This window comes from Manduca sexta, chromosome 12 (genome assembly GCF_014839805.1).
Source record: "Manduca sexta isolate Smith_Timp_Sample1 chromosome 12, JHU_Msex_v1.0, whole genome shotgun sequence".
NCBI lineage: Eukaryota > Metazoa > Arthropoda > Insecta > Lepidoptera > Sphingidae > Manduca > Manduca sexta.
Window position 1 is genome coordinate 7,889,761 of NC_051126.1, and position 12,735 is coordinate 7,902,495.

The following is a 12,735-nucleotide window of genomic DNA, read 5'->3' on the forward strand; positions in this document are numbered from 1 at the left end:
TCGATTTGATTTTTTGATACATATTTTTTTACTGTGGTTATATTATACTCTATTCTATTGCAGTGTTACCATATTCATTATTTTGCCCTTTATCACGCAATGCTGTCATAAAAACGATACGTCGCACAGTGGATCGAAAAGGCAATTTTAGTGACTTAGGAAATAATTTCGTGTTTATCAATTTTTTTTTACGCTAATCGCTAGATATTATTAACGCTTACAATATTCATTCTTAGTCATTTTTTGATAATCCTCATAGTTTCGGCTAAAAAAAATATTTCTTCTTTTTGATGTAATGTAAATGATGTAAATTTGCTAAACCAATAGGGTAAAATAAATTTATACACAGAAACATTGTATAAAGTGTCAAAAATTTTAAATGGCGTAAATTAAAAAATGGCGGATGCCTATCAATGAATGATGCGCTTATAAAGATTTTAGTGTGACTAATTATGGGACTGTCTCGTTATCGTGGATAAAAAGTGAATAGTATATATAAAATTATTAATTAATTAACAATAAGAAACTTTATTCCGTTTATTGAATTGTAGATAATGTTCCCTTAGCTCACAATTGAATATTTAAGTTTAGATTGGAATTTTATGCACGTGAACTGTTGTGTACTGTCATGTTACAATTACTGAGTAATTTTGTTGTTAGCGGAAATGTCTGTTCATTATAAATTTAAGAGTGCATTGGATTATGACACGGTCACATTCGATGGGCTTCACATATCTGTAGGCGATTTGAAAGCTGCTATATCGCAACAAAAACGTATAGGAAAAACTTCCGATTTTGATTTGCAGATCACCAACGCCCAGACTAAAGAAGGTGGGTTACTAAATGTTGATGTTTATAATAAACACATAATTCTGTTGCATTTTTCTTATTACTTTGGACGCAATCATTGGTATAATAAGAAACACATGGTATTCAACAATAGTCACGTAAAGTTCTTTCTTTCTGTGGATGTAATGGAATATTTGACTCGGTAACAACTCTAGGAGCTATGAAGTTCAATTCTGTTTGTAGTTTACTATACTACTGTGGCACCTACTGTTAGGTATCATATTAAATATGCAATTATACAAATGTTTGCAATTAGATCTGGGAATGACTTTGTAATCTAATCTTGCTTTAATAATTTGAAAATTGTATTTCAATGTTGTGTCCATTGTTGAAGTAATAATTTATTTTCAGTTTACATTGATGACAACACTCTAATCCCTAAGAACACATCACTGTTAGTGGCAAGAGTGCCCCTTGCACAACAACCAAAAAAACAGTGGGAGAATTCTAACAATAACTTATCATCACTCCATAAAGATGTGGCACCTAACAAGGGATTGGCAGATCTATCTCGCATGGAAGGTAGCGAACAGGATAAAATAAATGCTATGATATCACAATCCACCTTTGACTACGATCCTAGCAAGTAAGATAAAATTAAATTATCCCGAAATGCTTTATATCAACAAAAATATGACTATTGCTCTTAATATGCTTTAATGGACTAAGTATAAATAAAAAAAAGTATTATGGCATAATAATTATTATTTGCTTACTAACACCGGGCTATAACTTTGTCTAATTTCTAGATTTTCATAATGAAACATAGGACTTGTATAATTCCATCTGCCCCAGGCATTTTATTATAAGCATTAAGACATGCAATTGAATAAAGTTTATATTGATAACTAGCTTTTACTTACAGTATTAATCTTCTGTAGCCAACAAATTCTAGTGACATACTGATGTCTCAGAATTCCAAATTTGTGTCTTGACTTTTCTAGCATTATTATCATATCTATTAGTATAGTTTCAGTGTAGTGTTTCCATGCTTCAGTTTGCTAAAATTGAGACTTGGAACTTAGCAACTATTCAGACTTTTTTAACATTAAAAATTAATTTGTTGGCAATTATATGGTACTTTAAAAATTTGTTTTAATTTGTGTCAAAGCAGTGTTTATATGTCATGTCAAGAAGAAAAGTTGAATTATTTGTTCTGGATTTCAAAAAAACAATAACTCAATTAATATTAAGGTCTTGTACCAATCTATAAGGTCCTTAATTAAAAGTTTTATCCATGATAGAAGGAAATATTATTTGAATATGAGAAATAGAATGTTTTTAACTTATAACTAAAAATTATATATTTCTATAACCCATTTTATAGCAAATTTTGAATTTTATTATTTGACATAATTTAATATTGAACATGTTAATATTTATGGATGTTTGTTTTAGTTATCAGAAAATTAGAGGACAGAATCAGAGAGGTGCTGTACCAGCTAATTACATTTGTTACAAGTGTCAAAAGCGTGGGCATTGGATCAAAGATTGTCCTGCGGCAAATTCAGTATGTTCATTTTCTGTAACTTGATTGAATAGCAAATCATGTAATAAAAATCTATATGTCCAAATCTTAGTAATATATTTTCATTCATAAATGAAAATTTTATGATTCTTTTTAGTAAATGGTTATTATTTTAATTAAATATTATTTACTTATACAACCAATGTGATTAGAATTACTTACCTTCCAGGGTGACCCGGTGGAAATAAGGCGTAGTACAGGCATTCCCCGGAGTTTTATGGTTCCTGTTGAAGGCCCCAAGGCACCTGGCGCCATGATGACCCCAAGCGGAACCTTTGCTGTTCCTGCAGTTGATCAGTAAGTATTATGATAAAAGTATTATCTCACAGCACATTCTTGTATTAGTTATATGATATATCTAAACTGTATAGATTTACGTAGAACTAGGCAGAAACGAATTTTTTTTAACTTCCAGTGAGGCTTACATGGCGTCAGAAAATTCAGGCGGTGGCGATGCTCCACCGTCGAACGCGCCCATTGCGAGCGAGCCGAACATACCTGATGAACTCATCTGCAGCCTGTGTCGAGACCTTCTCACCGATGCTGTCATGATACCGTGCTGCGGAAATTCCTTCTGTGATGAATGTAATAATGTTATATTTTAATTCATTTAATTATTCAGTTTCCTTTTAAAATATATATATGAAATTGTAAAGACCTATTAATTGTCGTAATATATATATTTCTTTCTTTATTTTCTTAGGTATCCGAGGCGCTTTGCTGGAGTCTGAGGACCACGAGTGTCCAGATTGTCGCGAAAAAGAAATATCTCCGACAACATTGATACCCAACCGGTAACAATTTTAAAACATGTCATTATATACATTATCTTATTTTAAATTGTATATTCTAAATTGTTCATTTTCAGGTTCCTGAGAAACTCGGTTTTATCATTCCGCAACCAGACGGGGTACAGTCGGCGCACACCGCACCGACCCGCTGCCGCCCCGCCGCAGTCTCGTCCCCCACCTATGGGTAAGTCATTTTTTTTGATCTTATCATATCTGAATAGTCTGTCAGTTTTATCCGAAAGCTTATATTTACTACGTGATGATTATTCATACTATTAAATAAAAATTATAATTTATGCTAAATAAAATACACATGTTTACTACAATAATCGCTCATTGTAGTGTTATGGACTTGTCACAAAGATGACTTGCAAAGTAATGTAATTATACATAGGTGTTGGTCAGGTTATGAGGTTATGAAATAATGTTTATATTTAGCTCTTTATTGTCTAGATGTACCACCTCCAGCTGTGTCGCAACCCCCGCTGAATGGGCCCGTGCAGCCTGCGGCTCCGAGTAGCACAGGTGTGTTACTAACTTAACCTATATGCATGCGTTTGAAATTGTGAACTCTAACCTGTGATTGTCTATAACTGTTTACTTAGGTATATGCATATCCATTACCTGTGCATTTGGTTCTACTCATTCATGACAAATAATAAATTTATTACAAAGAGCGGTTTAGTTCACGGTTCATTCAATGCTATATATATTGCCTCCATACTGCTGAACTAACTTCTAATTTGGTTACTAGGTTCAGATATTTATTATTTATATACACTTATGTGGAAATGGATTTAATAAAAAAATCACAATTTTTATTGGAAGAATTCTAAACACTAAGTTTCGCTCGGTACTTATCCAGGATACAAAGTAGTTTGTGTTTTGTTATACAGAACATCTTTTGAGCAGTTTTTCTATTATAGTTTAATGCAATTTCATAAAGTTACCCATTTGTAATAATCTTATTAATTTTAAGAACAAAAGGCTTGTAATACATGTGAGTAATCCACCCGAACATTGGGCAATAACACTAAAAAACACCCAACAACACGAATAAATAACTGGGTGTATAGGGCGATTATACAATGGTAGTACGTATAACATTCACATGGTGCATGAGTGAAGTATCAGAGAATAATCATACATCAGTCGTCATGACAACGCAATGCTCACTCTGCCATCAACAAAGTAAAAAATATATCATGATGTTATAATTGCATCTATGTATCTGTCCCTTGAGTGATAATATTTAAAAAAAATTACATACCATGACGAGCTTTATTGGTGTCAGTTATGAGTATGTGTCAGATTTAGTTATCTGACCTATATTTGGATGTTTTTCGAATTTTACTCCAAACATCAGGGTTGAAAATCCACATGATTGCCCGTTTATATTTAAAAGGAATAATCTGTTTTAATTTAAGTTATTTTAACATTAGACTGCTTAGGTGGGGCTATAATTATTACTTACTTACGATAATTAGTACTTTTTTCCGGGCTGAAAGTTCCTCTGTACATATATTTGTCCAGGAAAAAGAGCCTATTTGCTTTCCTCTCAGTTCAAACTATATTAATCCAAAAATTTAAATTCGTTCGGTAGTTTTTGAGTTTATCGCGTTCTGATAGACAGACAGACAGGCAGGCGTGGCAGGAACCTTTTTTTTTTATAATATGTAAGAATAGCGAAGAAACATAAGAGTTGACACCATGCATTTTGTAATTGTTTTTGGTGAAAGTCAAATATATATACATGTATATATGGTTTGATTTAACATGTTTCATAATATGGAATTAATTCACATCCTTAAGATTAAATCATGTATATTATTGTGAAGTAGAACATATTATTAAAAAGTAAGAATAATTAGTGTGTACTCAATACATCATATTTTAAATATAACACAATATGTAAGGTAAATTAGTGCAGTTTATAAAAAGATAATCTTCATTTTGATGCAACATGATACAGAATTCTATATACAAAAGATCTCTTCATCTTACATCTAATTCTGTGTGATAATTAATATGTTAATCGGGTTTCCTATAAGTTGGTCATAGCTATTTATTTATTATATTTTATTCGCTTTGGGACATCATTGCAATGGGATGGTTAAATTGTTTCATAGTTTACATTAATTCACACAACATTTAAAAACCACAATAAACACGCGTTTCTGTTTAAACAACAATAAAATTAGGTGTATGATATGGCGGTAGCAAGAAATATTTTACATATTATATAAAGATTGTGCCAATACTATCACATTCGTGTATCTTACTGAAGGCATTGAAAAACGTATTTGTAATCATGCATTTATAAACTTGTTTTTAAGTTAGATTCTAGGTTGTTAGTTATATCGTAATGATGAAGTCTACTGAACACAGCTATTGTAAACGTTTAACAAAATAAACAAAAAATTGGGTGCATGTGAGTGGTGTGTTTACTGAAGGCGTGGTGTGCGTTGTGTAGAGGGTCGTGGGTCGGAGTCGGACGGGTCGGCGGACGACAACATCACGGTGACGATGCCGCCCGCGCACCCGCGCCCGCCGCACTCCGCGCACCACTCCGCGCACCATCCCGCGCACCACGCTGCGCACCACCCCGCGCATCACCCCGCGCACCACCCCGCGCATCACCCCGCGCATCATCCGCGCACGGCGTACACGTCGGCCGACACTCGCTGCATCGACACGCGCGCTACGGTACTCACCGACGCATGTGTCCGCTGCATGTTACTGTTCCTATATATCGTTGCGTTACTTAGCCTCATATCTAAAAAAAGTCATTATTTTCCAGATATAAATATTTTATGTAAGAATTAATAGGTGTTTTTTTAAAGGTAGTTTGCAAGTTATTACCCCATAATTATGAGGTTAAACATTTTTTGATTCAATAGATGATTATGATTGGAAGACCACAAAACGCTTTTTTTAGATACGAGGTTAGGATAATAACAACGATATTGCCACTAATGTATACTTAGGTGTTACAACTGTAATTTTATGTATAATATTATAAAAAAATATATTTTATTGGTATATAAAAGCATGATTAAATGTAAAAATATGATAAAATATTAATATATAGAAATAATAAGCTTATAAACAGTAAGATACCAAAAAATAATAAGACCCATTGAGCATAGGGTATTCAATTTGTAATTACATATTTATGGACGCAGGCTATAAATAAAATGCGGTAAAGGCCCGAAAAAAATATCGTCACGTTTTTATACTCAAGAATGTCAAGGATACTTTTGAGTTGGATGTTAGCGGATTGGGTAACAGACGTCTTTAAAGACAGACTTGTGGCAACGTAGCGTTTTTCTAGTTAGTGTGCATCTGCTTACAATTGTATGTTCAATTAATTTGCGTTTTGCTTGAATGCTTTTGTGTATTATCCTCTGAATAAATAAAATAAAATTAAATGTTGGCTTATATTGTATAGGATGATTGATGTAATTATGTGTTTTGGCTCCCCCATTAAATTAGTCCTGACTGTGTTATCATAGTATCTATTCTATGTTTATGTAGCGAACTGTCTTATTATCGACAAACAATTTATGTATTTTCTTTAATTGATTTGTCATGGTGACTGAGTAATATAGATTAAAATGCATGGATTCTTAAATAATTGTAATTATTTTTAAAGTAATATAATTTAATCTGATTATAATTTATTTGCAGTGTCTGTGGCTATATTGTATTTATAAATATGTTTTATGTGATCAAATGTTTTATTAGAACAAAAAATATTATAGTCATAAGTTTAATTTGTCTTTATAAGTAAAAAATCAACCTATACCATATCACCTTTGACGCTTTGTTCATTTACCTAGCAATTTACCAATGAATTACCTAGTAATTTATAAATAGTTGTGTCGGAATATCTGATATACATATATTTATTTTAAGTTTTTTTTTAAATTATGCACTAAATTTGTCTATGTCTGCTTGTGTAAATCAATCCAACAGTACTAAATTCTGGTAATAACATTTAATATAAAGCAATTTCTAATTGCCAACATTTATAAACTAACAAATCAATAAATGAAAACATTATATATCAAGTTTAATTTGGATAAAGATGTTAGAGCTATCGGTGGACAATTCTTTTAATGAACGTGCCCAAAATCGGCCCTAACGCCCGTTATTTCATGAAATGTTACAATTGATATACTTAAAAGAAAATGTTGCCTACAGCAGTGCATAGTCATTACTCATGCTCTCGTGTGTTTGCAATATTCCATTATAAATCTGTTACACATTTTTATTGAACGATTTAATTTCCATAAAATGTGGATATTATTTAATTGTTGTAACACTAGGAATTTAGTGTCGACCTCGGTCAACTTTCATGGACGTTCATTAAAGGCTTTGTTGACAGCAACAATTAAATTAATTTAAAATTTCATATTTCCAATTTTGCGTTAATTCGTGAGATATTTTATAATTTATTTTTATTGTCCTTAATTGTATTGCTTGTGGTGGTGGTGCTCGTCAGCTAGAAAGCGTATTCGTAGTATTTTTTTTATAATATTACACGTTTTTTTGGCAGTTTTTATGAATGCATTCTTATGAATATTAGAGTAGTGGCACTATGGGTTGTTTTAATTAAAATAATAATGTTTTGTTATAGGGCCGCCTCAGTCTCATAAGCCTGATCTAGAACCTCCCTCCAATATACCAATGAATGTAAGTTATGTATTGTTTTATATATATTTTACGGGTACGGCAGAGTGACCACACTGCACCTGGTGGTAAGCGCAGCGGGGCTCAGATAAAATATCGACTCACAAGAGATGACAATTATTGACTATCCCTCGCCAGGGGACACCATAATTTTATTTTTTGATTTATTTTTAAGATTATAAATATGTAAAGGGGGGCTTTAATCTAGATTTTGTAAATCAATTTTATCACCCGGGAATGGTACTTTTTTTTTATAAAAGGTACCATAATCCTTTTTTACGTCGCAGTGTGTATGCATCATTTCATGATGATTTGGTTAGAGTAGTAAACGATTGAAGACATAATAAATAAACAAATTCACTTTCATAATATTTGTAAGGATACTTGGTGAGGCCCCTGGCTTTTTCTTCCTTAAACTTGAGAGATTGGGGGCGTGTGGTTTTCTATATTAGACAGCCGGGGTAGCATGGTAATATATATATATATATATATATATATATATATATATATATACGGAACCGGTGCTATAGATTAACAGGTGATAAATTAAACAAAACCTTAAGCCGTACAGTTTGTTGGCGAAAATAGGCACTCTTATGGATTATTGCTTTATTACTATGCAACTGAAATATACCTGGGTATTTTAAGTCTTTAGTGATTAAAATTAGTTTCATAAGTTATAATTAGCACTTGTACAAAAACACTACATTGTGCATTCAGCATTTATTGTGTCCAATGGTTGTTATATGGGCGGATACAATTATCCTATTACCATCTATTTAAGGAACTTGACATATATTTTTTATATATTAATTTGTTTTTATGATGTATAATTACAGATGCCTAGGATTGATGAGCAAAGAGCGAGCACACCTACTATTGATGAGAGGAGGGATCCAATGTCTTCGCAGGTAAATTATTAAAAATATTTTTAATAAGACACGACAAAGATGATCATTTTCGTATTCTTTCATGATAATTAGCAAGAAAAAAAAAATATAATTTATAGTATATTATTGTAAATGAATATTTAAGATATGCACTAGTATAGAGAATCTTTTTTTACAGGTGATGTATAATCGTGGAGCTCCGCCGTACGTTCCGGGCCTGCCGCCGCCGCCCTCACATTATAATGAGTAAGCATCTTATTACTTCTTTAATTTTGTAAATGAAAACTTGTGGAAGTGATTTTATATCGATGGCTCTGGCGTCGTACCAGTGGCCCTATTATTAGCTTCGGTAAATTAGGCTCTTTTGTAGCGGAGAGGGTGTGTTTAGGTGGATGAAGGCGCGAGCAAAACCTACCAACAAATATTTGTGATTTACCATAAAAAAATATGTGTTTTTATTTTCGAGCTAAGCTTACATTGCCCACACCGAAACTCTCAGGAAAAAAATATTATTATTAATCGCTTCAATAGTAAGACACAACATTGAAATATATGTTGCATTTTTGCAGGCCTCCATATTCAAGATCTTTACGGCCGGGGCCGTTCAACGACCGCTACCCGCCCGACCCGTACCAACCACCGCCGCCTGGCATCAAAGATTCGCCGTCTAACGGGTAAAAACATAATTATGTATACACATCGTTCTCGTTGTTATCTTAAGTTTTAGTAGGGGTTCTTCCGTGGATACATGTTTGTGCGTGTGTATATTTATGATTACAAATGAAACTTTCTTTCTCCGGAAAGACAAGATGAGTATGTGGCGGACCTGATAGTAAATCAAGGCGTAATAGCAATACCAACCAAAATATAAAATTAGATTGCATTGCGCTCGACATTCTGAGTCTATCAAATGTAGTGTCATGTAATACCTACCTTGTTCACTGTCACTGGCGACAATTTTTAAATCAGAATACAACCGCTGCTAGGTTGTAGACATTTTTGCCTTGGTACTTGAACTTGTGGATACGTATTTCAAGTATGTAAAATATCGGGCAATGAGAGAAGTATCTTTAGATTATCGTCAGAATTAAACCGACCTATTTTAAAAGGTATTAATAGACTACGTGGTCATGGCTACCCTAAATCTCTTATACAAGAGGTTTAGCAGCAAGGGGATGGTAGGTATGACACTCGTTAATCGGTTGTTTGAAATGTAAGGGGTTTGCTGTTTTGGTGAATAATATTATCGTGAGTTATTTATATAACTAAAGTAGTATAATTATTATAGTGAATTTTTAACTTTGGTATAATATTGTTATTGTAAGTCTGTATTAGTATTGTGTTATTAAAGCACAGTTTCAATTATGATTAAATGGTCCGTACCGTTTCGCTCGCACCTCGCTTTAAGACATTATTCAAAATTGTCCAATGCATCCTTTTGGCTTCCGTCGATGTTCAGTTGGAGAGAATTATGCAAATGTGGGTGCATTGTCGCAGGGCCACCGAGGACCCGCTGGAGGCGTTCAACCGCATGATCCGCGAGAAGGAGATGCGAGCGAAGCGTCGCGAGGAGCGGCGGCGCGCGCACTCCGGGTCCCGTTCGCGGTCGCGCACGCCGCGTTCGGTGCGCTCGGCGCGCTCGGGCCGCTCGCCGCGCGGTCCGCGCTCCCCGCGCTCCCCGCGCTCCCCGCGCTCCCCGCGCTCTCCGCGCTCGCCGCGCTCGCCGCGCTCGCCGCGCTCGCCTCGCTCGCCGCGTGCGCGCCCCAGGAGTCGCGCCTCCAGTCGACTCCGGTATTCTAGGTTCGTTGGATTCCTACATCTACTAAATAACCTTCATAAGCGGGATTTTATATTTCTTCGCTTGTGGCATTACCTTTTTATATATTGTTATATTTTTGTACCGCACCAATCGAACCGCATGAAGTTTTTTTTAACTCTTTACATTCATGACGTAATAAAATGAATTATTATTACATTGTAACTGTATTGTCGAGTCATTGTTGGGCAAGTTAACCTCCAGGTAGTGTACCGGCAGGTGGTGGTTGTTCTGCTTCATAAAATAATGTAATTAAATGCTTCAAGTATATAAGTAACACAATCCTTTCATAAATACGGCAAATGCATGCAGCATTAGTAGACTGGGATCAACCTTTAGCTGGTGCAAAATTATTTGTAACAGGAAGTTTAAACTAGACTGAAGGGGGATTATTTACACAGTTTCACTGAACAGGTAATAAGCCGTGTCATAATATTGTGTTTCCGGTAACGCGAGTGACTAATATTGTATTACTACTGACTTGATTATATAATTATAATTAATGGCGGCCTTGGTTGGGGGGAAAGGAGTTTGTCTGCCAGAGGCTCTCGCGCTACCGACGCAAAACAAACTTTGAAGGTTCTCATCCTCAGGCAACTTATCTGAACTTCTATTTTTGCTCCCGCCCGGAGCCTCGCTTTAGCTGAGGCTGCCACTGCTGATTATAATAATTTATTTGTGTTTTTTCCCTAAGGCGATACCTCAAGGTCCATTTTCATACATTTTGTTTCGGCTTTAATCTGGGTAACTAAACAAGTATTGGCAAGTAAAGAATTTAAATTCACGTCTAGTTAGTGATTAGTTCTCGCAGTTGAAAGAAAAATGTAAAAATAATTAATAATCATGGATATTTCGGCCTTTATAATTTAATATGACGGGTTAAAGGCAGAAATATCCATGATTATTAATTATTTTTACATTTTTCTTTCAACTGCGAGAACTAATCACTAACTAGACGTGAATTTAAATTCTTTACTTGCCAATACTTGTTTAGTTACCCAGATTAAAGGCGAAACAAAATGTATGAAAATGGACCTTGAGGTATCGCCCTAACGCAGACTAATTTATAAGTTGCTTATAGCCACTAATGAATAAAAAAAATATTTCTAGGGAATATTTTTATTTTGACTTTCACCAAGCTGACATTCCGTTCTGCAGATCTCGCTCTATGTCGCGGGGCCGCATTCGTCGCTCGCCCTGGTCGCCGCGCAGGCGTCGCTCCCGAGACAGGTCATTATCGCTTTCTCGGTGAGAAAACATTCATCATAGTATTTGCCAGTCTGCTATCAAAAACATCGATGCTATAAAGTACAGTATTGAGTATTTAGAGACGATATTTAAATGAATAATGTTATTCGTCACATGAATTGTAATCTAACTGTAAATATAATTGAACTATTTTATTGATATGTAACCATAAAAATAGTTCTTAATAATTAAATCCTTAATTGTTTTCTATATATTTTGCATCTGATGTTAATACTTACTATGGTGTTTTGTATGAATATATTATAATTACTGAAGAAGTTTTCAATTAATGATTATCTGCATATTTATAATGGTTTCGTTATTGCTTTGGTTGGTGTAGTTCCCCGTCGCCACGGCGGCGTGTGATGCGGTACCGATCACCGGGCCCGCGTTCGCCGCTGCGCTCCCCGTTACGTTCGCCGCTACGTTCGCCGCCGCGTTCGCCAGTGCGTTCGCCGTTGCGTTCTCCGCGACGGTCGGTTTTGCGTTCACCGCCGCCTAGACCGCTTTCCCCGCATCGGTAATGTATCCAAAGCTATGTAGATTATACTATACCCACATACACATCAATTATATCTAAATGTTATATTCGTCATTATTTAACACCAGTTCTCTTATATCCGACTCGAAATGAAACGTGCAATTAGTATGATCTGAAAGGAAATTCTTTATAATAAAGTTTATTTTATAGCGTTTATTGTGCCTTGTGTGTTTCAAACATATTTTGAGATTAATATTTACTTATGCTTTGTTAACAGATACGCCGGAGTTTATGATGAACTGTTGTCGCCACCGAGACGTAGTGTTGAGCCGCCGTATGGAGCCAGGTACGATTGTAAAAGTTTAAATATCGTCCACACGCGTCCATTACAGCCTCCTAAGAGAATACTTGTCGTTGACGTTGAGGCGTTTAATGCC

The 12,735-nt window shown here is 34.8% G+C and overlaps 1 protein-coding gene across 4 annotated transcripts in view; it reads left to right on the forward strand.

Moving 5' to 3' along the window:
- The first annotated feature begins 364 nt into the window (after window positions 1–364).
- Window positions 365–12,735, forward strand: part of LOC115451879 (E3 ubiquitin-protein ligase RBBP6) — a 29,329-nt gene continuing 16,958 nt past the window's right edge. The window contains exons 1-16 of one of the 4 annotated variants that reach the window (XM_037437759.1): window positions 365–831; window positions 1,201–1,435; window positions 2,248–2,359; window positions 2,547–2,674; window positions 2,793–2,962; window positions 3,081–3,171; window positions 3,246–3,352; window positions 3,622–3,693; window positions 7,811–7,866; window positions 8,703–8,774; window positions 8,932–8,999; window positions 9,323–9,427; window positions 10,251–10,553; window positions 11,728–11,817; window positions 12,158–12,337; window positions 12,576–12,644. In XM_037437759.1, the coding sequence (XP_037293656.1) occupies window positions 666–831; window positions 1,201–1,435; window positions 2,248–2,359; window positions 2,547–2,674; window positions 2,793–2,962; window positions 3,081–3,171; window positions 3,246–3,352; window positions 3,622–3,693; window positions 7,811–7,866; window positions 8,703–8,774; window positions 8,932–8,999; window positions 9,323–9,427; window positions 10,251–10,553; window positions 11,728–11,817; window positions 12,158–12,337; window positions 12,576–12,644 (2,024 nt within the window). In that variant the 5' untranslated portion in view covers window positions 365–665. The remainder of the gene's footprint in view (window positions 832–1,200; window positions 1,436–2,247; window positions 2,360–2,546; window positions 2,675–2,792; window positions 2,963–3,080; window positions 3,172–3,245; window positions 3,353–3,621; window positions 3,694–7,810; window positions 7,867–8,702; window positions 8,775–8,931; window positions 9,000–9,322; window positions 9,428–10,250; window positions 10,554–11,727; window positions 11,818–12,157; window positions 12,338–12,575; window positions 12,645–12,735) is intronic. The other 3 variants (XM_037437760.1, XM_037437761.1, XM_037437762.1) reach the window with 3 other exon arrangements.